The 25,288-nt window shown below is 47.8% G+C and overlaps 4 protein-coding genes across 4 annotated transcripts; 3 read left to right on the top strand and 1 right to left on the bottom strand.

Annotated features, from left to right (window-relative positions):
- Positions 1-188: 188 nt before the first annotated feature.
- LRP88_02198 (adenosine deaminase family protein) lies at positions 189-1,141 on the top strand (the record flags this gene model as incomplete). Its single annotated transcript, XM_083238866.1, has 2 exons — positions 189-1,081; positions 1,138-1,141. The coding sequence occupies 2 exons, from the start codon at positions 189-191 to the stop codon at positions 1,139-1,141; spliced, it is 897 nt and encodes a 298-aa protein (XP_083105461.1).
- A 2,264-nt stretch (positions 1,142-3,405) lies between these two features.
- LRP88_02197 (class I SAM-dependent methyltransferase) lies at positions 3,406-4,272 on the top strand (the record flags this gene model as incomplete). Its single annotated transcript, XM_083238865.1, has 2 exons — positions 3,406-3,480; positions 3,583-4,272. 2 exons carry the CDS (start codon positions 3,406-3,408, stop codon positions 4,270-4,272), a joined length of 765 nt encoding a protein of 254 aa, XP_083105460.1.
- Positions 4,273-8,838: 4,566 nt separating this feature from the next.
- On the top strand, positions 8,839-10,724 carry LRP88_02196 (uncharacterized protein; the record flags this gene model as incomplete). The annotated part of the gene is made up of 7 exons (XM_083238864.1): positions 8,839-9,017; positions 9,074-9,272; positions 9,325-9,634; positions 9,687-9,984; positions 10,069-10,380; positions 10,434-10,505; positions 10,568-10,724. 7 exons carry the CDS (start codon positions 8,839-8,841, stop codon positions 10,722-10,724), a joined length of 1,527 nt encoding a protein of 508 aa, XP_083105459.1.
- Positions 10,725-12,106: 1,382 nt separating this feature from the next.
- On the bottom strand, positions 12,107-12,883 carry LRP88_02195 (uncharacterized protein; the record flags this gene model as incomplete). The annotated part of the gene is made up of 2 exons (XM_083238863.1): positions 12,107-12,560; positions 12,612-12,883. 2 exons carry the CDS (start codon positions 12,881-12,883, stop codon positions 12,107-12,109), a joined length of 726 nt encoding a protein of 241 aa, XP_083105458.1.
- Between the last annotated feature and the right edge of the window lie 12,405 nt (positions 12,884-25,288).

Here is a 25,288-nt window from a genome sequence, read left to right as displayed (position 1 = left end):
ACGTTATAGAAAAATAAAATATATAATATAATTCTAGCTTAGCCCTACTTTCTAATAAAATGCACCACTAATGGCGCAATTCTCGTGATAGATTGCGCCGCTAGTCATAACTTCGCCCACTGAAAAAAACCACCACCAACACAGTAGCCTTTTATCCAACACCAGCAAAAACCCTGTTAGACATCAACATGACTCTCTCCAAGCGATCCTGGCTGCAAGGCTTGCCCAAAGCCGAGCTTCACCTCCATCTCGAAGGCACCGTCACGCCCGAGACCCTCGTCACATTATCACAACGCCATGACTCCACACCGCTCACTCTGCAGCAGGCCCGCGACCTATACGCCTACAGAGACTTTGTACACTTTCTACATACATTCCGGCTGGTCCTCGACCGCCTTCAGACACCAGAAGACTATGCCCTGATCGTCAAAGAGATGATGCGGAACCTGTATGATCAGGGCGTTGTCCACGCCGAGGTCTACATTTCATGGGGGAACATCCTGCATCGGAAGCCTCACCTTGTCATTGAAGATGTGATGGCTGCAGTCGAGGTTGCGAGGAGTGAAGTTTTCTGCGACCTTGGAGGTCCGTCTATTTTTTGGACTGCAGATGCAAATCGGGCCTGGAGTGTTAAAGAGGCTGGCCAAGTGTTTGGGCTGGCGGCCAAGCTCAAGGAGCGCTTCCCTACTATCGTTGGAATCGGTCTTGGCGGTGATGAAGCCGGTGGACCTGTTGAATGGTTTGAGAGAGTCTACGCTGACGCCAAGATGGCGGGCCTACGGCTCACCGCTCATGTGGGAGAGGCCACCGGCCCTAGGCGGGGTCCATCGCAGATCCGCGCTGCACTGAAGATGGGAGTAGAGAGAATCGGGCACGGCTTGGCTGCACAGCATGATGAGAGTCTCATGCACTTGCTCTCCAAGCAGCATATTCCAGTGGAGATTAATATCACCTCCAATATCTTGACTGGTTGTTGCCCGTCGGCTGAGGCTCACCCCCTGCCGAAGTACCTGGAGAACGGTATGCTCTGTGTGCTCAACTCAGATGATCCAGCTATGTTTGGCTCTACATGCCTAGATGAGTACGTCTTAGCTAGCGATGTGTTCTCCCTTGATCTTGAGGCGATGCGGGGGTTAGCTAGGAATTCAATCATGGCGAGTTTTCTACCGGAAGAGATAAAGAACCAGCTTCTATTAAGAATTGATGCTTATAGAAGATTCGAGGAACGTTCAATGTAGGTCAAGATTAGAAAATAAGAAATAGACAATATAGAGACGAGCCTACGCATATTTACTACCTTAGTAGCGCCTTGTAAAGTGGTAGTTGACAGTTATGCCCATGCTCAAGGTAACTCCTACTGCTCCAACATGCGTCAATTTCGATGCTAAGATACGTGCCGCGCGGCGCAACTGGCTAGAACTTCTCCATAAGTGCTCATGCTTTGGGGAATACGCCATCTGCCCCATCAAACGTGATAAAAATAGCATCCTGAATGCGATTGGCCATGCCCAGTTCACCTCTCCCAGGAGACTTGCCGTGGATGGCTATGAATTCGGCATATGCCAGGGATATATACCGTGAGGAAACCAGAAGACAGACCTTGGTGGACGTGAATTTTGACTAGGCTATGGGGTGGATGTTATGAATTAGGGGATATTCCTTGGACGCGCGTCATATCCCATTCGCATTCATTTGGTTGCTATTCCACTCGTCCGTCCTTCATCTGTGGACCCAGAAGCCTGAACAGGGAACCAAGAGTGGTAATGAATGCAAGGCCAGCGAAGAGAAAGGAATTAAAATCAATAGTGGAGATGCCAGGCCCAACGAGATGGCTCACAAGGGCGTGCAGATCGGCCTGTGAATGAAGGCAGCAAAGTATCTCAAGCCAGCTACTGTACGTTAAAAGGGCTCTTTCCTCGGGACATCATTGGCATCGACGGGGCCGCTTGCCTGACACATCGTCGCGCAGGCCCTGTCAATGTCTCTGTCCTCCCGATCTTGAGAATTTCTCCAATAACATCCCTCCTCATTCTTGGCATATGCAAAGACTGTTTGCAAACTATGCTGATAAATCCTCCTTTCTCAATAGGCCACGTCTAGGTCGCACGTGGTTTAATCTGTGTTCCAAGGATGAGAGGCTTCGGCTTACCTATGTCCTCGCCGGTGACGAGATCCCGAGTTACGTTGTCACAGGTTGCATACAACGATGCCCACTGCTTCTAATTCTCATCCCCTAGCCGCCACATACTCTAGGGAAGTCGCCATTAGAGTCTCCGCAGAAGCATCCACATTACAGCGACTCCAACAGCCCACGCATCTACCGTCACAATAAGCATGATATCGCCGTGGATCCAGCTATGAGAATGGAGAAGCTCCATGACTTCCAACAAAGATATTATCAAAGGCCACTGGCTTAGCATTGGGATATAATGCTATGATATGTTGACGGTCTTCTGGCTCAGTTAACCCATCAAGGGCCGGGCTTCAACTATAACAAAGAACACATAGCAGCTTCCCTTGATATGCCTGCACTTAAGGCTCTTCACTCTAGGTTCGGGTCTGTCAAACCGGCACTATTTAAGGGTAGGATGAAGCACATGCCGGCACCTGGGCATAGTGTATTCGTCTCTTCTCAGAGGTTTGCCTTCTGGGAGTTGAGTTACCTTTTAGATGCCATTCAAGACCATCCAAGCGTGGCTGGACTGAAGTGACTTATTCCGGAGTGGTGCGTCGGTATGAAGCTGCGGAAAAGCCGAGCGATGACGGCGTGGATAAAAATATGGGCGTGGATGATCTCGAAGATTTGGATAAAGCGTTTGAGAAGGATTCTTACCATGTAGTTCCGTACTCTAAGGAACGAGTCTTAAGATATCACATGGATGATGAAATGGAGGAAAGCGATGAAGCCGAGGGCGACGAGGGCGAAGAAGAATACAATGAGAGAACAGTGGCTAGGACAACAAGAAAGAAGAGGAATCGGATGAAGGTAACAAGGAGGAAAATAACGATGAGAACAACAAGGACGAGGTGAAGAAGGAAATCGTGTCCAATATACCGATACGGGCTGTTGCTAAGAAGCATGTCAAGCAAAGATAGGTGTCTGATAGACACATCAAGCACTTTGCCAGGAACTCTCTTGTCGTTAATATGGACAATAGTTGGACGAGTTATCTGCCACAATTATGATGCGTAGTACTATGCTTTCCGTGTAATTCTCACTGTCTCATATTGTGCGTACAACCGAAAGAAAAATAAGCCTAGAAGGGTTTCTTGTCCTCCATGGAGCGGATCCCCATTGATATGAGATTACTCATCGCCTTTTGGCCCATACGCAGCTCAGTGCTATTCTCTTGGCTGTTAACCCCTGTGTGCATGGGTTCCATGCTACATTCGCCAATAATCAACATGTCATCTACCAAGGATGGAACGGTACCGGCAGAATGCATAATGCCGACAACATTACCCCGCCCCAAGGTCGCGGTGCTTCAACTCTTCTTTCTTGGGCATCTGTCGAGTCATTTCCTTCCCTAATCAACGCCTCGTCTCTTATCTACCTACTGAATATCGTCTATCATGTACTAGAATACTCAAGCCGTCATTGAGCCAGACACTCACGACGACGGCGATTCGGTACTCACCCAGGACGCTATTCCATCTACGGCGTCGCTCACGGCTTCTATTCTGGAGTACCGGACCATCCACGGGCGCACTTTTCACAGTCAACGGGGTCCAGGAAATGCCGAGTACTGGGCACCCAACGATGATCAGCACAACACTAGCATGGACATCCAGCATCATGTCTGGACCCTGCTTCTTGACGGGAAGCTCCATCTTGCGCCGCTCCCTGAGCGAGTTGGCAAAGTTCTCGACGTTGGTACTGGGACTGGCATCTGGGCCATTGACTTTGCCGATGAAAATCCAGAGGCGGTTGTAGTTGGCGTCGACTTGTCACCTACTCAGCTGGACTGGGTCCCGCCCAACTGCAGGTTCGAGATTGATGATGTATCTCTCCGCTGGACGTGGCCGGAAAATGAGTTCGACTTTGTGTATCTTCGGACCATGTTTGGCAGCTTCAAGGACTGGCAGCACGTCTTTAACGAAGCCTACCGGGTCTGCAGACCCGGCGGATACGTCGAAGATTTCGAGGCGAGCTCTGACCTCATATCTGACGATGGGACTGTCACGCGTGACAACGGTACCGCTCTTGGACAATGGGGAAAGCTGTTCCATGAGGCCGGCTGGAAGGCGGGCCGTAGTATGGCTATTTTTTAAGAAGATACGCAGATCAAGTGTATGAAGGAAGCAGGATTTGTGGACATTGTGGTTAAAGATACCAAGTGTCCGTTGGGCCAATGGCCAAAAGACCCACGGCAAAAGGAAATTGGGTCTTATGACCAAGCTGCTGTTGAAGAAGGCCTAGAAGGTAGGCAGAGGTCTAATCATATGCATTCTATTGAGCTCGGTGCTGATTATTTTTGGTCCAGGCTACGTCGTTTATATGTTTACCGATATCCTGGGCTGGTCCATGGACGAGGTTCAGCTATATCTGTCTAAGGTTCGGAAGGAGTTAAGGGATAAGAGGCATCATACATACTTTTGGACTCGAACTGTATATGGCAGGAAGCCCGCTGTAGGAGAGACTTCAGGACAGTAAGGCTTATAAAGGTTGCATCTCAAGTCTAATGCAACTCGAGGTGGCTTTGACAGAGAAGGGACGTGAGAAGAACAAATAAAGGTTATTGAAGCCAACTGAGAAAGAAAGCGAAGGATGAAGGCAAAGATTGTTCAACAAGGGTTGTTCCGAGTCCTTCACTCGAACTCCACTAATGCACGATCCAAGGCACACCAGGCCGAAGACGAAATATGTTATTTGTGTTAAAGTCCGTGCGATGGTTAACAACCACAAGTACCAAAAATTGAGCGACTGGCAACCTCTAGCAACCTTGAGCTTAGTAGTACTAGCTGGCAGGTTCAAAAGTTATCTACGGGTGTTGGAACTTTTGGTGTGGAGCTGGCTTGTCTCTAACAGGTACCTGCTAAGGAGTAAACAGGGGAAGAAGATGACAGAGGGAAGAGAACCAACCAGTTGGCGATGCCCAATGTGCCGTTTGCCGCTTGAAAGGCTCATCGTGAAGATGCCGAGAGATTGCGTCGCTTTCGTGTCCCTGATTGGCGAGAAAGTGGTGTCCTATCTCGCGTGCCTAGCCAGGGGGCTCAAACAAGATGAGGCAGTGGTACACTGTGAGAGGCACTTAGGATCCTCTCAATGCCTAAAATGACGAGTGGTCGCAGAGACCTGCAGCGGGGTCGCCGAGATAAAGGAGGGCATCGCCTAACGATGCGGTCTCGTCATCGTCATCAGCTGGATCGTTGATCCAGTGGTGTATACAGCGTTGTTACATCCATAATCCAGTTGGCAATCAAACCGTTCATCTGAGTATTTTCCTTCTGCTTATCCTTCATGCGATCATGGATAGTCTTTTGGCACTTCTGCTCGACTAGCTTGATGCTTCATTATTGTCTTTGTTATTGCGGTTCATGCCGACGGATATAACGTTGTTCATCACAGCCATACCTATGATCAAGTTGGTCTCAGAATGGTTCCCTTGCCTTTGTCTCTTATGAACGGGTTAAGAGGACGGCGCATGGGAATTGACAACTACTATCCTCATTAGTTGCTTGCTGCTCCTACGTAAGCTTGAATAAGGGTCCAAAATCTAGTTCCTAGCAGTTGATGTATTTGACATCAAAACTTTTGTTTAACGTGTGGCGATAGAGGCTTCCGGGGAAAACAGGCCGGCTGTTAGCGTAGTTCAAACACCACGATGAAATTCCTACCATTATTCATGGTCATACAACCTGTCATCAGTAAGGGAATCGGCCGCAAATATAACGAGACTCAGGAATAAAATTAGTGAGGATCTAAGCTATCATTAACTTTTGACGCGTGGAGGATCTATCAGTACCCTGCCCGTTGAGCGCAACGTACCTTTTTTATGTTGCCGCCATTTTCACATACTCTTCTGGATAGTAATTGGAAAAGGCTACAAATCTTGTATAAATAGTGAATGGTTGCCTTGAGGCAGACAGACGTTGTAATTGACGAGGCAACCGGTTTCAATGATAGATGTCTCTGGGGCATACAAAGCGCCCCCTGGATCCGTAATGTGTCTTAAGAAGAGAATTTATGCCAAAAAAACTGACTGGTTCCGTGGTGAGCGTTCATTTGGCCTCTGTGATTAACAACCCGTAACCAGAGCTCTCGCAATCTTACTCAAGACGGGGCTATAGAGTCCACATTCGGCTTTATACTCTTTCTCTTGAATAAAAGACATTAAATTGTGGTCAGGATTGTCAACAGGGGGTTTTGCCAGCTTCTCCAAACAATCCGTTGCTAAGAGGACTCTTATTGCTTCCTACTTTAAGTGCTATCGATGGGATGCCGAGTTGATCGTCACTCACCATCTCCGCTTCGCCTGTGGGCAATTCCACCATGGCTCCCAACCAAAAGCTTTCTTCTAACCTCATTGGGTCGAGGTTCCTTACATTCTAATACATGGGCATCCTTGCTGCCAGCGCTGTCCCCTCGATTGATTTTTGAACCATGGTGAGGGCGATATGCATAGGAAAGAGCTGATTTGGCGCGCTTCTCGAATAAAAGGATGACTTCAAAAGTATTTAAGAGTATGTGAGGAAAAAGTGTACGTGGCGGCTACTTCAGCACATCCACTTAGTTATCAACCATCCTTTTGCATGTCTCAGGTCATATATTATCTGACCAGAAGTAATACCGATGGCGCCTGGACATGTCATGAAGCCTAGAGAAAAGTCAACAGCACTGAATCCCATTGAAGTGTTGGATGTATTAATTGTTACGGCTAGAGAGGGATTAAACTACAGAGAATTGTATTCTTTCTTTTTGAGCCCTTAAACCCACGCTAGGCACCTATGACTTCTCCTGCAACACGGTCGTGATCAGCCCCTGGATCTAGAGGCCACCCACTAACTTTCTGGCTCTTCTTCATAGGGCCATCCCACCGCACCCAGAAGAGCCCGTAGAATTAGTGAATCCTGATTGTAGATGGCCATGTGTTAATGAAAATGATATTTATTATCGTGGCTCATAGCTTCGTTGAGAGGCGTTGCTGAGATTAAGGAAATAATGGCGATCCTATTAGTTCTCGTGGCAGTTCACGATCTCGGAAAGAGTTCGGTGGTAGCCTCAGAGGCCCGTGATTTATTCGTGACGTTAGTATGGATAACGAGTTGGTGGCGCTGTAGTACCTCTCATTTATCCCAACGTATACAGTCTGATATCAAGTTGACTTGGCGTCATATCAGTCAAACAGAGAACCTCTGTGACTTATCAAAGGTCAATATATAGATCTTATCCCGCAGATTAACGTCGATTGGCTGAAGTAGATGCTGTCGGAAAGCCTCACCCCAAACACAGAAGGTCTGTTGCACAGCAGATGTAGCCGGCACTTTGTTCTTTATGTGCTCAAACAGTGAATTCGTTTGCATCATGGACCCTTAGCTAACAGCCGTGAGCACTATGGCATATTTACTTCACCATGTCCGACTGGCTTTTGTTCCTCGGCGATCTTATTCGCGAGAGGTCGGAGAGAAGGGATACTCAACACATAGGACTACGCGATGTGCTCCCAATGCCGTGTATGAATAGATTGCAGCAGGCACTTTGACTTATTGCCTAGCTGTCAGGCCCTCTCTATTCCTATTAAACCCTCTCCTTTTGTTGGTTTCATAACCGTGATGAGCGTCAAGATGGGGTATGACCTGCTTCGGCTGCGACCCGCTAACTATCACTCCCGACGATCTGTCTACTGAACGTGAGACCGCATTTTCACATCTATCTAACTTACCACATCGCTCTTCAGGTATCTTTCGAGGAGCTAGTGACCAAGTCAGCTTCCATCATCATCTATGAGGCGCATCGAGCTGTTGATGTTGCCATTCTAATTCTATCCCTCATGGCTCGGACTGATGGCCTTGGAGGCGGAATTGGCACCCCCATTCCATGATTTCCTTCGCATCTCGCCGCGCCAGCTGACCGATACAAGAGTTTGGCGCTAACACGGAGAAATGATATCATCCACGGCAGCAACTGTGTTCATCTATTTCATACAGTGTCATATGAATCAAGAATAGTTCCCGTGGGACAGACATTGCGTCATGCTAGACCAAATGTTGTCATATTCGAAGCTATCCGAGCGCCACTATGGGCGATCTCGCGTTCATCACTTGAGTATCTATTGGAAATAATAGACGATATCACTCGCAATGCTTGCCACGTCTGTCTGAGAAGCCAGAGCGCATTAAATTCTGCCACCCGACTGCTCTAAGTTCCCGTTCCTCGCAGTGCAGTGTGTATGCTCGAAGCGGCAATAACTATGGAAACTGATAGTGGTGGGGTCATGACCTCATGAATGTGTTATTGGCTTTGTTACTGTGGCTGAGGCCCTCTCATTTGGAGAAGTCATTGATAAGAAACAAAGTCCCCCAGGGGAGATGCCCTGTATGTCGCTGTTTTAGGGTTACCTCTCTGCAACCTGCTTATCAGGAAGATTATCATTGCCCACAAACTCGGCAACAGCCCCGAGATAATACCTAGCCGCATGAGAACCCTGATGATACATCACTTTTCAGCGCATAACGCACCCTGAATTCTCAAAACAAAAATCCCTCAAATGCTGCCAATTCCTGTGAATGCTTCCAAGGCCTTCTGAGTGAGTACCTTTCGATCAGTTAACCGGCGCGCCACCGATTAATCATTTCCAACAACTGTCGGGCAGTTGTTCTGCCACCGAGCTATTCGACATGATAAACCAGAGTCCAGCAACTCTTGGGCCCGATGAGCGGTCAAGTGATCGAAAAGAAGCATATGTAGACACTACTTGTGACCCGTCCGGCGCCGAGTCATTGACAACATATTCGTTCACTTTGTCTCCTGAAGATCAACTGATAGATCCAATCATTGAGGCGAAGGCGCGTAGGAAGTGAGTGTCCAAGACCCCAGAACGAATCAAGTGTCAGATTACTAACGTAAGACTAGAATCGACTTCTCCGTGCTCCTACTATTGGTGTTAGGATTTCTCGTCTTCCAGCTGGACCGTATGAACTTGGCAAGCGCGTTGACTGGCGGCTTTGCCGAGGATATCAAAGTCAACCAGGCGGCAATTAATATGGGGAACCAGCTTATGTTTGCTGCTGTTGTTGTCTTCGAAATCCCATGCAACATGGCCCTCCAGCGCGTAGGTTGCATTTTGTATTGTTACCTGGTCTCTCTCCTGATTAACAAAACAGTTTGGTCCCCGTAAGTGGATGTCGGGCCAGGTATTCATGTTCGGCCTTGTTGCGATGATGCAGACTTTTGTCCGCAACCGAACAGGATTCTTGGTTAGCCGGGTCATGCTGGGGCTTGCAGAGTCAGGCTACACCCCTGGAGCCATGTATATACTGTCTCTATGGTATAAACGTCGCGAACTAGCCAAAAGAGTGTCTATTTTCTTCTTTGGCATGTTTGGTGGGAATGCAATCAGCCCCTTGTTGGCTACTGGTATCCTCAAACTTGATGGCTCGAGAGGCATGGCTGGTTGGCAATGGCTCTTCTTAGGTATGGGCTCGATCTTATTGACTATCTTCCGTAATACTAATTCACAGCACAGTGGAGGGCTTATTGACTGTTTTTGTCTCGTCGTTACTACTGTTGTTTCTTCCAGAGAGCCCATATACCCCGCAGCCGCTGTTTGGTCCAGGTCTGGTACGCTGGTCGAGCGCCGAAAAGGACATACTACAGCAGAGAGTTGATGCATCGGCACGCATAAATCCAAATAATAAGTCTATCAGACTAGGTACTGTCCTGAAAACTGTGCTACAGTATCGTCGGTGGCCACACTATCTTTCTACCCTCGCTGTCTTCTCGACCTTTTCTCCTCTGTCAACTTATTCACCTTCTATCATCATGTAAGTAGTTACTGGATCAAAGCTTGATATTGCACTAGAGCTCGGCCCTCTGTCTTCAATATAGCGGCTAACGGCTGATTGAAGGTCGCTCGGCTTTGACCGTATTGCCGCCAATGCTCTGGCTGCTGTTGGAGCATTGTTGGCCCTTCCTGTTGTGTTTTTCTTCGGGTACCTTAGCGACCGAACCAACAAACGCGGAGCCACTGTGATTTTGGCACAGGTATGCTACTTGATTGTCCTCATTGTGACTAGGCAAGTACATCCTACATCAGGAAAGTGGTCGCGATGGGGTCTTTGGACCGCTGTGAACAGTGTAGCTGTTGGCTACCATCCCGTCCACAACTCGTGGACGCAGCTTAATTGCCATGACACAGGCGAGCGAAGTATAGCATTGGCGTACGTTGATCTATGAAGACCGCAGAAGCAGTCACCCCTAATGAGATATTTAGGATGTGGGTGATGTCTGCGACAACCGGCATGATGATAGGAACTCAATATTTCCAGGCAGAAGATAGGCCCTTGTGAGTCTATTGAGCCAAACACATCAACAGAGCATTTAGAAGCTGACGATACTATCTTGAAGCTATCACGTTGGTCTTCGCACGATGATAATCATGGTGGCCATCGGGATCTTTTCCGCCATTGTCCAGCTTTTTGTCTATGTGGCACATAATCGGCGGGTTGTGAGAGGAAAGTACCGGAATGGAGATGAAAGAAAGAACGTGTTGTTCACGCCGTAGGAGGTCAGAACACCCCTGAGTTCGGGGAAGCAGAACAACCAATCGTAAAGGCGAAGTAGCAGTTTATGCCAACACTGAGATCTCCTTGGTGTCTACTTGGTTAGAGCTGGTCATTAAAAGATTGGCATCTTATCGTTGGGACGGTGGTCTACCTGTTACATGCCATACTATATTCTAGTCAGAGGCTATTACACTTATGAAGCAAGTGGGGATCTATATGACGAAAGAAAAGTTCGGCCGTAACTGAGGGAATTTTCCCCAGGGCTAGATCAATTATGTTGGGCCTATTTGGGACGCAGATTATTCGTCATTCTTCATTTATTACACCAGTACATTTCTTGGCAAGTCCTGCTTCGATGAGCACCGCTTGGACACAATCAATCCAAAGAACTTGAGATTGAGCCCGGAATCTTTAGTGACAGGGTAGCCACTGTTAGACGTTTCCCTGCGTTTTGATTCCTTCGAGTATGTTCTCTCTCTTCGCTCCCCTGAATCATCTAGGGTAGTCAGGATGAGCCACCTAAGCACTCAGTTCAATCAGGCCTCGATTGCCATTGGAATTGGCTGAACCCGATATAAACGCCACAGTCTAGTCTCCTACATGACTTAGACCATGGTAATTGTAGAGGGTCTCACCTTTCCGATGACTAATGAATGGGATGAGCCATTTCCATCGCGTGAATGTGGTGAGCGCAAACTGCGATTTTGAGCTTAACGGGCTGACTAGAACTTAAGTCGCTTACAAGACCTTCCCAATCTCCTATAAAGTCTTTGACAAAGAGTGCCAGCTCGAGACGTATGAAGCCTCGATTTAGTTTTATGTTATGTGCTATTGGTGTACAATTACGACTTCTGGTCAGCCTGGTCTCAATCCCAGTGGCGGCTCTTCGAATCTCTTCTCAAGCAGCTGAGTCAAGTTTCCTCAATAAATGGATGGCATGTCGAGGTCTATGGAGGTTCACCGAGCTGCCCGCTGATGGAGAGCTAGAATCATCTCTAGTAGCAAAGTCTGTGCATGGACAACTATTGAAGTCTCTAAGTTGGTTGGCATGCCATCCATAGTTGACAATTTTGCTACAAGTGATATTTATACAGACCAAAGAGTCAGAAGACCCAGTGATTTAGAACACGATGCATTTCAAGGTTGGCAGCCTTAAGGCTATAACTCTGGCGCTTGAGTAGATTGTTCAAGGTTGTTCATACGTGCCCTCTGGGCGGTGAGGTTCGAGGACTGCTGTATACTTCCGACACCAATAGGTTTGACATGAGGGCTCATGAAGTGTATACACTGCAATTCAGCGGCCGTGCGGCAAATTAAATTACACGAGAAATAAAGGCGCTCCAGGCGATTGAAGGATATCAAGATCCAGACTTGGCACATGTTACTTGGACTTGGCGTAGCATCCAATGCGGCTCGAGTCGACCACAATGTCATCGTACCAGACAGTGTTGGACTCTCCACCATATGACTCCCAGCCGAAGTAGACGGCGGAGACCTTGGGCTTAATGTTGCCCCTCTTCCACTGGCCGTTAAAGTCGCTCGCGGTGTTCGGCTTGCTCGTAAGACCGCTGACAGATTTGCCACCCACCCAGGTCTCGACAGTGCCGTCAGTGCCGAGATGATACTCAATGCATTGCCAAGTGTTGGCCTTGAGGGTCGCCGAGGCGGCAATGCCTTGAGGGGAGAGATCGGGCAGGGTGGCGTCGTCGGACTCGTGGTTGTACATGAGGATCTTGCTCTGTCCACCGATGCGGAGGTGCTTTCCAGCAGCCTGAGCAGAGTCAGGCATGGTGATGAAGGTGACGTGGGCGTCGGTGATGGCCTTGGAGGGCTTACTAGTGGGTGTCAGTGTCGAGTCTTCCAGACAGAGTAATATCCAAACTCACATCCACGCTCTGACGTAGACCTCACCGTCCGGAACCGCTGTGGTGCCGAAAAATTTGTGTCCACAATAACCGCCAGCGCCATCAACTCTGATTGAGTTCTTACCGCTGCGAGCCTTGCTCGTGCTGTCGAGAGTGACCTTGCCGCCCTGGTCGCAGTCCGGCGCGTAGGTCGGCCATGCGACCTTGTCCCATCCGCTCTCAAAGCTCTCGCGGACCTGCGCGAGGGAGGGAGTCGCAATGGACAGTGCGAGAAGGGCGGTTTGGAGAAGCATCTTTGTTGTCGAGTGATGGATATCTAGCCAAGAGAAGCACGCTCAAGGAAGAGGAGTTGGACCAGTATTTATGCGAATTCCAACGTCTACAAAATTAATTTTGCCGTTCTAGGGTCTGAAACATGACATTTCTCCGGCCGAGATACCCGAACCGACCGCTACCGTCAATACATGGACCCTGATTAATAAAACCTGAAACCAACTCACACTGCCATTTCGGCTGCGTTTTGCTGCCAATGAGAACAATGACCCAGCCGCCATAAAAAGACTACAGTTAGCCAGTGCCGCGAAGGGAAAGTGCTGTGACTTGCTACAGGGGTACAACACCCTTTCGTCCTCTTAATGTGAGACGAGGGGCTCCCAGGAGTTCCGGCCCGCTTGACAGGTGCCCAGAAGCAGGCTAAGCGCAAGGTATACCGAAAAGTAACGAACCCTTGCCTAGCGAGTTATTGATGTTGATTTTAGGCCGCGTTTGCCCATTAGCGAAGACGGTGAAGCGGACAGATTGGGGCACTAAGCTGCTGCTAGGGAGCATTGAATCTTGACACTGAACTCGACATCGTTTGGCAGTCTCTGGACTGGACTGCTTTGGTCAGGCTGCCGAGCCGAGTTTCCGAGACCGGTGATGATTTCTCCCATCAAGCGAAAGTATCAGTTTCGCCACACTCCAATAACAAATAGCTACTATAGGAAGAGTCACTCTCCTGTGGACTGCTTTACCAGATCATAGAGCACATGATCTAATACTGCCATTAGCGAAAGGCCATAGAGCCGCAATGTGGTCTCGACAAGAGGGATACTCCGCTGTTCCCGACGATGCAAAACCCCGGGCCCTGGCCGGATGTGCAAAGGTTTTGGTACGAGGTACTGGAAACGCACACTGCGGGAGCTGTTACGTTTGGAAAGTATCAGTTGGTCGTGATTCCAGCGTTTAGTGGTCTTCACTGTTTCCATCAAGGCGCATTCGAAAGAGTCATTCTGCCACCGTAATAAAGAAGAGAGTTATCAACACTCAAGAATATGAGAATTTAATACCTCAAAGGATAATAAACTGTTTTTGACGTCCCTCGAAGTTCTATTGGAAGGTTCGCACGGCATCGGCCTGTAAGATCTGAGCTGCTTTCGCTGGGGTTGCTACTTGTCAAGGTAAACTATTCCGATAAACAGCAGGAAACGGTCTATGGAGATCGCCCTTGAAGCCGGTACCTTCTGCTGTGGCTAAAGGCCTCTTGCGGACTTGTCGTTTCATATAATAATAATAAAAAGCCGGTGGCTTGTCCCTCAACACTACTGTTTGAAGCATGGGGCTGGGACATTGGTTCAGGTGGGGAAGCCCATTTGCGTTCGAACCTCAACTTCACATAGAGGGGAGTGGTTACGAAGCTATCCAATTTCTACACCACAAGTTTTGTTTCAGGCCCTCGTAGATATAGGTTGGGGCTGATTCTACCTGGGGATAGCAATGGTCTCGCTGGGGTGCCAAGTGCACGTTCGAGCGAGGACTGCTAATATTGAGGTCTGCAATCACAACCTCGGCTGTATATAATGGAGCACACCAGGACTAGAAGACTGTTGAATCGTTAGTTAGCAGTGCCCAAGAGTACACTTTGACTATTCTACGCAAAAAGATTTGGCGAGGGACACCCCCCGGCGGGCTCAGGTCTGCACTGGTGGATCTAACATCAAGATACTTCGCACCTTTTGATCTGAGTGTCCCTTGAGCCAGGATTTACCACCGAGAGCAAAATCTTCTGGACTGAAGAAGTAGTCCCACTGCTGTTCGCAACAGCTAGAACACGGAGGTGGAGGGATGCACTGTCTCAGTGTCTGTATAAAAGAGACTCTGGAAGTCTCGTACTCAATCTACGAGGGTTATGCGTGTATGAATACCGGGCTAGGGGTGAAAGAAGGATCTTGTTAATACGATAAGGAGGTAAGATTGCAAAATGTCTCTTTGTTTACAATTCAAGAAGTGTTGATAATAACTTGAGAGTTGAATCGAGGAGAAGGACAGAGACAACACCTGAATCATAACCCATTGCATGTCGAAACTTACTACTGATGTGTTCTTTATTATAGTTGAACCCCGGCCCTTGATGATTTAACTGAGCCAGAAGATCGAGACTTACTACATCAACAATGAAGGACCGCTCACGACTGACGAGCTCACGCAAAAGTTTTGTTGCAAAGAACCACCAAATCGAAACCACACAAAGCTGTTTTTAAACATCTTCCTATTCATAACCGCTATGTGTCCCGGCTCGACTCCTACGAGATCACCTTTTGCCAGATTTAATCCTTGTCATTCCATTCCAACAAATGGCCCCAAAGGGTTATGCAGGTGAGTTTTCGGATCAGAATCAAGTACCAGCTACGTTACTCACAGAGACTATAATAGCTAACACTATATCATGATTTTCGATGCCTCTCCCAGCTTTGAGGAATCTAAGGTAGCCGATAACGCAAAATGTTTGCTGGGTTTTGATGATATCATGTATTGAGAAATTTAACACAAAGCGACCAAGGGAGTTCTCAAAGATCTGGTTTGAGGCAACTGTCCAGGATTCCTCTGATCAATGCCGTATCCCCTAGACCATAAGGTGATCTTGGTGAGAGATGTACTCGATGACGGCGTGGTTGAGTTCCTACCCACGGCCTACGGCCCCGACATGGCACTAGGCTGGGTCGAATGCCGGGAAAGAGCATGGCCTACGAAGCACTCCAAGTCTTTTCAAAGTGTGAATAGTCGAGGCTAGAACAAGTTTTATTTCATGGGTCGGAGTGATTGGAATAACGCTGTAACTTAAAAGACCCTATAAACTACACACACTTTCAGAAGAACCGGTGTAATATTGATAACCTCAGGGGGTGAAACTAAGACATGTTGGTTCAAGTCTGTTGGGGGTAAAGAACCCATCCCATTTCTAACTGTCCAGCGTTCTAAGATACAAGATAAGATTAAATACCCAATTAATGACAAGTAATAAGACTCTCGTCCCGGTTGTAGCAATCATCCCGAGACAATAATACAGTGCCAACTTTCCGCATAACGAAGGGGTTATAAACCTCAATGACAACCGAATATCGTACCATAATCCATGCCCGCCACCATACCCAGGATCCAGGAGTGAAAGAGCGGCTTGCACACAGATCACAGTAGCTGGAAACCACTCCAGTAAAACGGCCATCCCAACTGGGCCAATAATCGCAGCGAACAAAGCCAATACCCACGTCGAGTTTATTTCGGAAGTTGCTTCATCGGTTTGTTGTGGGATGACGCCCGGGTCTTGGGCGGTCTGTCTGAAAGGTAGGGCAGCGGGCGAGATGATCAGTAGTTCTACTGCCTCGCACGCTAGTAATGTGCTGACATAGTAGCCCCAGGAAGCGAAACTAACGGAGCGAACAGAATGGGCCAGGTTTTGCAGGGAGGAGCGATTCCCTCGGACAATTGCCCACGTACGCAAGAGTTTCAATGGGGCGCAAAATACGATGGCGATGATGGTTTTGGCGAAATGTCCAAGATACCGATCGAGAAAGGTGATCAGGACTTCTCGGAATACTTGTTCAATGACCCAGACACAGAATGGCTTGAAAGGAAATATGAATGCGGTGAAAAAGTTGGGCGAGTCGTTAGGGAGCTTATCGGACCCGGTTGAGTTTGCAAGAGCCGAGTTGCGGGCAATTGTGAGGACTGGGAAAAGGTAAAAGTAAGGATAGGAGACCTAGGTTTTCTGTGAGTATCTTTCTCTGATGGGGCTGTGGCACATACCACCCACTGAGCGGCATTCCTAGCATATACCCAGAGGTCTAGACCTGTTGCGGCCTGTGCATCCATTTCGAGTGATTTCGTGGACTTTGTGGTTTGTGATCTAAGCTTGGACGGAATCAATGCCCGTGGATGGGGATGGAGCGATGTTTAAGTACTGAGCATTGGTGAAAAGCCTGCTTGAAGAGTGTTGGTCGTGAAGTCGGCGATTTCCAGATGCGGCATTCCATTTCCATCCGTGCAAAACAAACAGGGATTCCGTAACGTGCCAAAGGTCCCCTAAATTCAGTTACGTTCTTACCTGTCATGAGCCTATTGGTGCGTTGGTAAGAATGCTCAGCCTTGAAGGATTCATCTCGAACAGGCTGAACCGTGCGTAACTGCACCATTATGGTAAGCTCCGAGGTGTGAGATATATGGGGCATTTCATTGCTGCCTTATCTTGGATCCCGTGGCCTACCAACTGTTGTACTGGTTGTTGTTCTCATTGCAAATCTTCACGCACTGGATGCGGCTTCAAACAGTATTCTCGTTGAAGGCATAGTCATCATCTAAAATATGATGCGCTTTGTTCAACGAAGGAAGAAATTAGGGGTCGAGAATATAGTGGCCTGGCCAAAATTAATTCAGTGGCAAATATATTCCTCTCAGCGGGCTGCCTCAGATTCTTTGATCTCTAGTTCTCACAGTGAATAGACGCCGTACCACCGAAGACACGGCTCTTTGTGTAGTACAGGAAGCAAATGATGCATCCTGGCAGAGTAGCTCGGCTAATGGCTTCTCACCCAGGGATAATCGGAAAGGCCAGCTCGATTGGAAAGTTGGTTGACTGCTCTAAGGAGAGCCTCACATTTAGGCCTTGATATCGGTCGATGCTTACACTTTCGAGCTTGTTGTCTCCCCTTATAAATTTTCACTTGGCTTATTCCGTTCTTGAACGTCGGGTTTATCTCCGTCGCCTCTCGATCGTGCTGTAGATAAGTTAAACATGGCTCGCCTAGGCCCATGGACCACTTCCTGGGCTGCATAGCTTACCGACTTAGACCAGGCAAACTCAGCCACAGACTGTGATGTCGCTACCGGGAGGCCATGGATTCAAGTAACAGTGGTCATATGGACTCGCAGTTTGGCAGCGGCCGAGAAAAGGTATGCCGTTACATTTCAAGTAGGCGTAGAGATTAGATGACGGAATGGAAAGGGAGCTGTCGATTGCTTCATAAAGAGAGTTCAGCAAGTAAGAATGGTAATAGAATGTGGTTCGGTGATGGACGATTACAGCTAAGGCTACCACCTCGCAACCCCTGGCGTCCTGGGTTCCAGAACATGGCAGGATTCGGGGAATGGCCATGTTGGATTTGGTATCCCCTAAGATCCAAAGCCTTTCAGTAAGATACTACTGTACTGTTGGCACTGTTGAGATGTTACCGGGCACCGGGAACGAGCTCAGTTTATGCCCATCAGAGTTCTACTGGTCAAAAGGCTTAGCTTCAACTAGCAGTCACACATTAGCCTCTAATAGCACGATCAATTAGGATAAGGGGCGTATTAGAGGCCCAGTCATTATAACCCCTCAGTACAACCACTGAGTCTGAGACTAGGAACTAACAGTAGATCTGTCTTGTTGAGTAGTGTATGACGAGGTGCGACTTTCGGAGTATGCCGAAATGGAATTATGCTAGCGAACCCAGCGCGTAAGTGATGTCGGCCGGACTCACTGCCTCGTTTTCGCAAGATGTTAATCAGCCATCCCAGCAGGCCTTGGCGAGGCCGTACTATGTCGACACTACATCTTTAAAAGATTTCCACAGGACTTGAACAATAGGATAGCGCTGGCGCTAGCAGAGATTGGGCGCCCAAGCGGAGAACCCGTCGTTGAATCCCTAGGCAAACTAGTGAGTGATCAACATGCTGCTCAACCCGGTCTGCTGCTAAAAACCCTATTTATCGGCTTCGGTGAGGTAGGCATGTTAAGACTAGCTTCAGAACCACATTTGAAATATACTGTTGGTCTGTTTAAAGAACCTGGTTATGTCCATGGCTGGAGGTTGGAAGGGATCGTATGGTCGTCCTCGTTCCGACCATGCACACAATCAGCATCTAGTATCACAAGTTCAGTTTAATACGCAGACGCAGCGTTGGGTATACTACCCTCGAGGAAACCCCCAAAAGATGTTCTGGCAAAGCTGGGTCCAGAGCCAGACTATCTTGAAGCCCCGGCTAAGTGCAGCAATTTTGGCACCCTATGATGCCTCGAGCTGGCTTACCATCAGGCCGGACACTGGTACATTGACAAGTTTCTTGGCTCCTCTACTCGTTAACTTGACGTCTAGATCAATATACCGCCCTGAATATTCACCTTTGACGATAGCCAAATGCGGTGTGGTACAAACTGTTCAAACGGCCAGGTACCTAACGAGCAAAATCTGTCACTTTTGGCTTTGGTATGACAGTTATTGTTTATGTCACAGTGTTTGTATTGGTGTTGATGCTGTCATGCATTAATAACCGTCTCCTCTGCTGTTGTGGCTAACGGCTTCTTGTCATCATAGCAGATAATAAAGAAGACGATAACAATGGCAGTAATTGTGTACGACAGCGATGCACCCACTTCAGCTGGAGTTTCGATTGGTCCCTCGCGAAGGTGGAAGTGAGGTAGATCACCAAACATGACACGTAGAGTTGGTGATCCCAATGACGTCTTCAAAAGAAGACATAGGCATAATATTAAAAAACGCAGTGGTGTACTAATTTTTGTTATCATCAATGATGACTCCACAAGGGGTCATCAGCCACAACAGCAATAGATACAGTTATCCATACAGGGCAGCATTAAAACACAATGTTCCTTGACTGGTAAGATGTGCTTAGCTTTCGACATCTATAAAGCCGCAGCATCGCATCCCGGCTCACAGACAGGGTATCTCGTACACGTCCTATCTTTAGGTCGTGGTTGACATGGGGTAGAGCGGTCAAATGATATAGGGTCGTGTCAACTACCTACTTGTACATAACTAAGCCCATGAAAAACACGAAACTTCCCTCCGAAAGGCGCCGAATCAAAATCAGTTGTCAGTAGAAGATTTAAAACCCATACACAGGATCCCAAGGACAGACGTTTCCACCACTTTAGCTGTGGTTTATCCAGGAGCCGCGGAGCGGTCTGCAATTTCTATCATATCTAATCTCGGTGTCTTAAACTTCCAGTGATGGCAAAGTGATTAATGGCCCCTATGCTCCCAGGAAATCCCAAGACTTTAAGTTAGGCTCTGTTGTACGGGGCTTGTGACTAGCCTTTCAACTAAACAATCCCTCTGCACTTTGTTTTCTACCTCATTAAGCTACGCTCAACCACTTCTAATACCTAAGGTAAGACCATTGGGCCATTTCGTAGAAGTGTTCAATCAATGTGTGCTTTATTATAGTTGAAGCCCGGCCCTTGATGGGTTAACTGAGCCTGAAGATCGTAGAAGTGTTCAAAGGCTATATACTTCATTGACCAGAAGACGAGTTAGTTGGCTGAAGTAAAGGCTGTGTCCGTGGCGACCAGGCTTCCTGACTCGGCCACTGCAATTGTAGCTGATGTATCACCACTTGTTGTTGACGCTGTTCTCCGTAAGGTTGGCGTGTCTCTGTAAAATGGACTGTATGTTCCTGAGGCCACATCAGGTCTCTCCTGACCTGTAGAGGTGGAGTCGTGAGTTGCAGCCAATGTAGGAAGTGCCGGTGTGTCTGTGTAAAAGGGTCCATATGTTCCAGAGGCTACATCCGGTTCCTCCAGGTTACCCGAAGTGAGATCACCTGTCGTCGTTGTGGAAAGTGCCGATGTATCAGTGAGAAGGGGCCCATATGTTCCCAAGGCTATATCGAGTCCGTCATGGCTGTCTGAGGTGAACGAAATGCGCCCTGTGTTAGACGTGTTGGTAAAGAAGCTTCTGAGCGTCCCAGAGGTCCCCTCTGAGCCCGTTTTGTTATCTATATCAGGCTTATTTGTCCCCAACGACGACGGGATAGCTGGTGTGTTTGTGTAAAGAGGTCCGAATGTTCCAGACGCTATCTCAGGGCCAGCCTGGCCATTTGAAGTGGGCGAGTCACCCAGCTCACCCGCATGAATCATGCTTGTGAAAAACGTCGTCTGGGTGTTTCTCCGATCATCCTTGTCAACTATCATGATATTAGAATGTCATGGTCGGGTGAGGGAATACAACGTACATGTAGGTATGGAGGGCTGAACTCGTGAGCGAACAGGAGCCAAATATGTCGACAGGTAGGTAATGCACTGGACCCTGTGATTCTCTTGGATTAACTTGGCATCTTCACTTTGCGGATTGGCGCTGGCGGCATTGATGCCTCCAAGCCAAGCAACGGCCAAAACAAAAATCTTCATGATGGCGACTCAACAAACAGAAAGAGGGGACAGAAAAGAAGGGTTTCATATAGCATACGAGCCTATGTTTTGGCATATGCAACACTCTCAGGCGCTCCCTCCTTTTTGGATGGTCAGATGGCCGGTTTCTCTCTGTCTCAAAGGGAGAATACAAAACCTGGTTCGGCGGGAACAGTCTTTTACTGGGTAAGGCAGTCTGAGACATTTTGCATGACTACGCCAATCACCGACAGCCATGTCAGGGCCTTGAGCGTTTGGATTGCGGCGATAGAATTTGGAATTCAATAATGAGGCTTGGCAAGGAATGGCGGTGCCTTGGTTGGAACGGAAAGTCCATTGAATTTTGAGACAACACTGATCTCATAATTAGCTAGTCAACCACTCAATGCACTCCTCTTACATGCTCTTCTTTGACAAAGGGATCTGTCTTACATGATAAAGTGAAGGAACGCATTGTCTCTCCTCAATAACAAACAAGTTCCTGCTACCTGTCCATCAGACGAGTTGCACCCTCGCATAACAACATTTCAATGACTTTGCAGCGCGCACGAACAAGATTCATCTTGCCGTTCACCTGCGCCGTCATAGAATGATACTTTGCCATTATTAATTCAACGCTGGCTCATCATAATCGTCGTTCGAAGCCCAGAGTGGTCAAACTAATCATAGAGTAGCCTGCTGCACCATCTACGTTTTCATCCAGGGCCATGTTGGAGAATATGCACCCTGCAACCCTCCTACACTCTTCTAGGGTAATACCAGGAAAGCTTGTTTGCGGAATGGTCGGCTAGGCTAGCATTCCATGAGCACGTTCGTGGTATGAGATGCTAGGATCATCGGTTCTTCCCACTCACTGGCTCGGGCCTTCTCAGCTCAGAACGTGCAGTAGTGCCTGGGTGCCGCACCAACAATCAGCCAACCTTCCATTGCCTGTATGTGGTGAAATTGGAGTCACAGAGGTCATTCTAGGCTTTAAGTATCACTAGCTGACAATATTCCAAGCTTCTCCGCCAGGCCCTCTGTGCAATCGTGTTATATTTCTCGGCGTAGCCGATCTAACTTCCCCTATTTGACCGAACACGATACAATATTACCCAATACGGCCCACTAGAACATCAATCTCATTCAGTAATTATCCTTTACGGTCGCCAACATCGGCATGCTATCATCTAGCCGTCTCTTCGGCTGAGCTGGAAAAGGTTGAGTGATCCAACGACAGCCGAAAGGCCATTCCAGAAATGCTGTTGATGCATCTCAGTTCCTAATGCCTTTCCATTCGCACTACATGTTGTTTGTTCGACAGTATTGTTGCATGAAATCTGAGTTTAAAGTCCGGCTCCAAGCCTTTGCCACCTTTTCATGTTCTCATCCTCTTTCACCCGTTGTTCAGCTCTCATACAGATCTCTAGAACTCTAGAACGAGTTGCACCAGATTCCCTCACTCTCTCGTTTGTCCACAAAACAAACGCGATGCAGGTAGACAGGCTGTGGGCTTGCTCCCACAAAGTCTCACTTCTTTCTCTTATTCCTAAAATAGCCATTGATCAATTGCCTACCTATGCACAGAATCCTTCCTTTCATAGGTCTTATCAGCCATGTTGGCGGCGTAGATCTGAATCATGTAGCACTTGTTCCAGTTGCCTATAGAAAGTTACCAGATTGGTGTCCAGATGGCATGAGGCCAGCCCTAACTCTAGGTTCCGTTTCCTAGCTTTCAACTTGCCGCTGTCTCGAGTGAGTACGAAGGTCATAGCAGCTTGGCTTACCTGAACCAGGCCCGCTATCTTTTCTATCCAGGTTTTTCTTCGAGAAGGGAGCCAAGTCTGATACCTCTTCCATTTTGAAAAGAAACGCGGCCGACTATCGATATTTTAGCATGTCAAGAACTTTTCTATCGACATCGTCTCCTTAATCATCTGCGGCCCTAGCTTCCGATCTAGCTCGTAGCCACCAAGATTCTTTCCCTTCTTATTCAGCGCCTCGGGCATGAGACCTCGAATCTTCTTCTTTTATATATAAAGTCTACAAAGTAAGCATGTCAATGTGTCTAGGGATCGTCTAACCAAACCGAGGGTCCGTTGAGAACCTTGTCGAACTTCTGGCACCAAATTAGTACATTTTCCACCAACATGTGAACTAAATCTAAGACGAGCGATACTCACAGCCACAAATACATACTTAGCCAACTTCCCAGTTGTTCCCTGATGACCAGTATCCAACTGCAGAGTGCAAATGGAATTCTCCCACAGCCGGTCATAGAAGCCCCTTCCCAAAGATACTCCAGGCATGCTCCTGCACATATCTCACAAAGTCCTCACTACTCCTGACATATGACGCTACCCTGTTGTGGGATATCTAATGCCAAGCATGGGGAACACAGAAATATTCTGAAGCTGCAAGGAGGTACCAGTAAGATCACCAGGCTCTTCTACACGTCCGAGGGCAAGAACAACATACTTGACAAGAAACTACTTCCAATTGCGTCCTCCAGGTTATGTTACGCTTCATCAATGCACGAGGAAACTGTGAGTTGATCAAGCTCTCAGACTGGAGATCGGTTATGCTCTCGAACTAAAGATGGCTCTCAGTCGATGGAAACGACAGGTGACCTTCAATAGGCCATGATGGGTTCGGCTGGAGATTTGGAACTGCATCACTGCTTGTTTATTTCATGATCAGGTGCTAAACTATTGGCGAGATTCATAAGCTTGGTATAAGGCTCAAAATGAGCCAATATCAAGCCCTTGATGAAGCTTGTTATCGGATCCAGAGCATCTTCTGGTGGAACGTGGGCCACGTCCGATTCAAGTTTTCCAACAACTTCCGAGTCTTTGTACACTATGAAGATGTCCTAAGATCCTACAGCCTGGGCCGGATTAACAGAACATCAACAGTTGCAGTAGATGAGATCGGTGGCTCTTGTGATAGTTTTCCGACCCGACACCTGACAAAGCATTTTCAATATCGCACGAATTTTTCCAGTGCCAGCAGTGTCCAACGTAATAGCAATTGGCTTTGTGAGGAACCCAATCCCAATAGTGGTTGTCGTCCCCTGGTTGGACAAGTCAAGGAGGAGTTTCATGGACCGTTCTACAAAACGGTCTATCAGGTGTTTCTCATCGGTCTGGAACATGGCCAGTCGTTTGTTCTCCTCTAATTCGCTACTTGGTTGCTTCTGAGGAAGGGTCGCTCTCAGATGTGAGCCAGCATTTAGCCTCTAGTCTTCTAGGTTGTAACTTTGCACTTTTGAGTCTCAGAGAGCACGGGTATAGCTACCATTGACTTTACAAGTTATAACAATGCGGCTCTAGAGCTAGGTTCAAGCCTTAAGCCAGATCAGCATGGATTGGCAACTGGAGGAAATCCGAGACTGCTCAAGATTATCGAGTCACTTGGTAGTAAGAGTAGCTAACGCGTAGCTGGTTGGCGTGGCGGCTAACTTCCAGTCCGTACTCAAGTGGTGACATGATTTCCTGGGGGGAATAATCGTATCTGCCTTAGGGTAACTACCCAGGTAAAAGCTTGCACTCTGTAGGTACAGTACTTACCACGACGCTGAACCAAATACTGCTCAAAATCAATTTCAAGTTGAATTTTGAATTCAGCCGCAAAGCTTACATTCAAGCAAAAACAAAATTTCCAGTTACTTTCATTTATCTCTTTGAAGAACGGGTGTTCAACCTGTACCGTCTTCCACATTCACACACAAAATGAGACAATCATCAACTTGGGCCATGATCACCAAAGACCTCAACGCTCATGTCAAAACTATCAAAAGCAACGCATCCTCCGTTGCATAACGCACCACACCCTTGATAACCTCTTATAACCTTCAGCCATCTGCAAATCTTTTACCCGAGGGTCATCGGATTTTGGTCCCATTGCCAAGCGGACGTTATCGAAGCCCCTGAAGAGTGGAGACTCATCTGAAACGATCTAAACCAAACACAGTAATCATAAGCTCGGCTACATGCCCACTGATAAGAACATCCCTGTGGGGAAACACCTCTCTTATCGGGAACTCCTCTCGGTGACTTGAGGATAACTCGTCGGCGCAGTGGACCTCATAACTACATATTATTGGAACTGAATCACTCAGGATGGGGTTGCAAGCTATTGATCTGGGCTTGAGCTCATGAACCACCCACATAGCCGCTTGCTCTACCTGAACTGCGCCTCCATCTTTAAATAATCAAGCGTGCAACCAACGGCGCGATATTACATCAGACCAGGTTTTGGCCCCCACCATGACCGC

This window comes from Fusarium phalaenopsidis (assembly GCF_050370095.1).
Source record: "Fusarium phalaenopsidis strain FUZ10S chromosome Unknown contig_32284, whole genome shotgun sequence".
Lineage (NCBI taxonomy): Eukaryota > Fungi > Ascomycota > Sordariomycetes > Hypocreales > Nectriaceae > Fusarium > Fusarium phalaenopsidis.
This window is presented reverse-complemented; position numbering and strand designations above follow the sequence as displayed.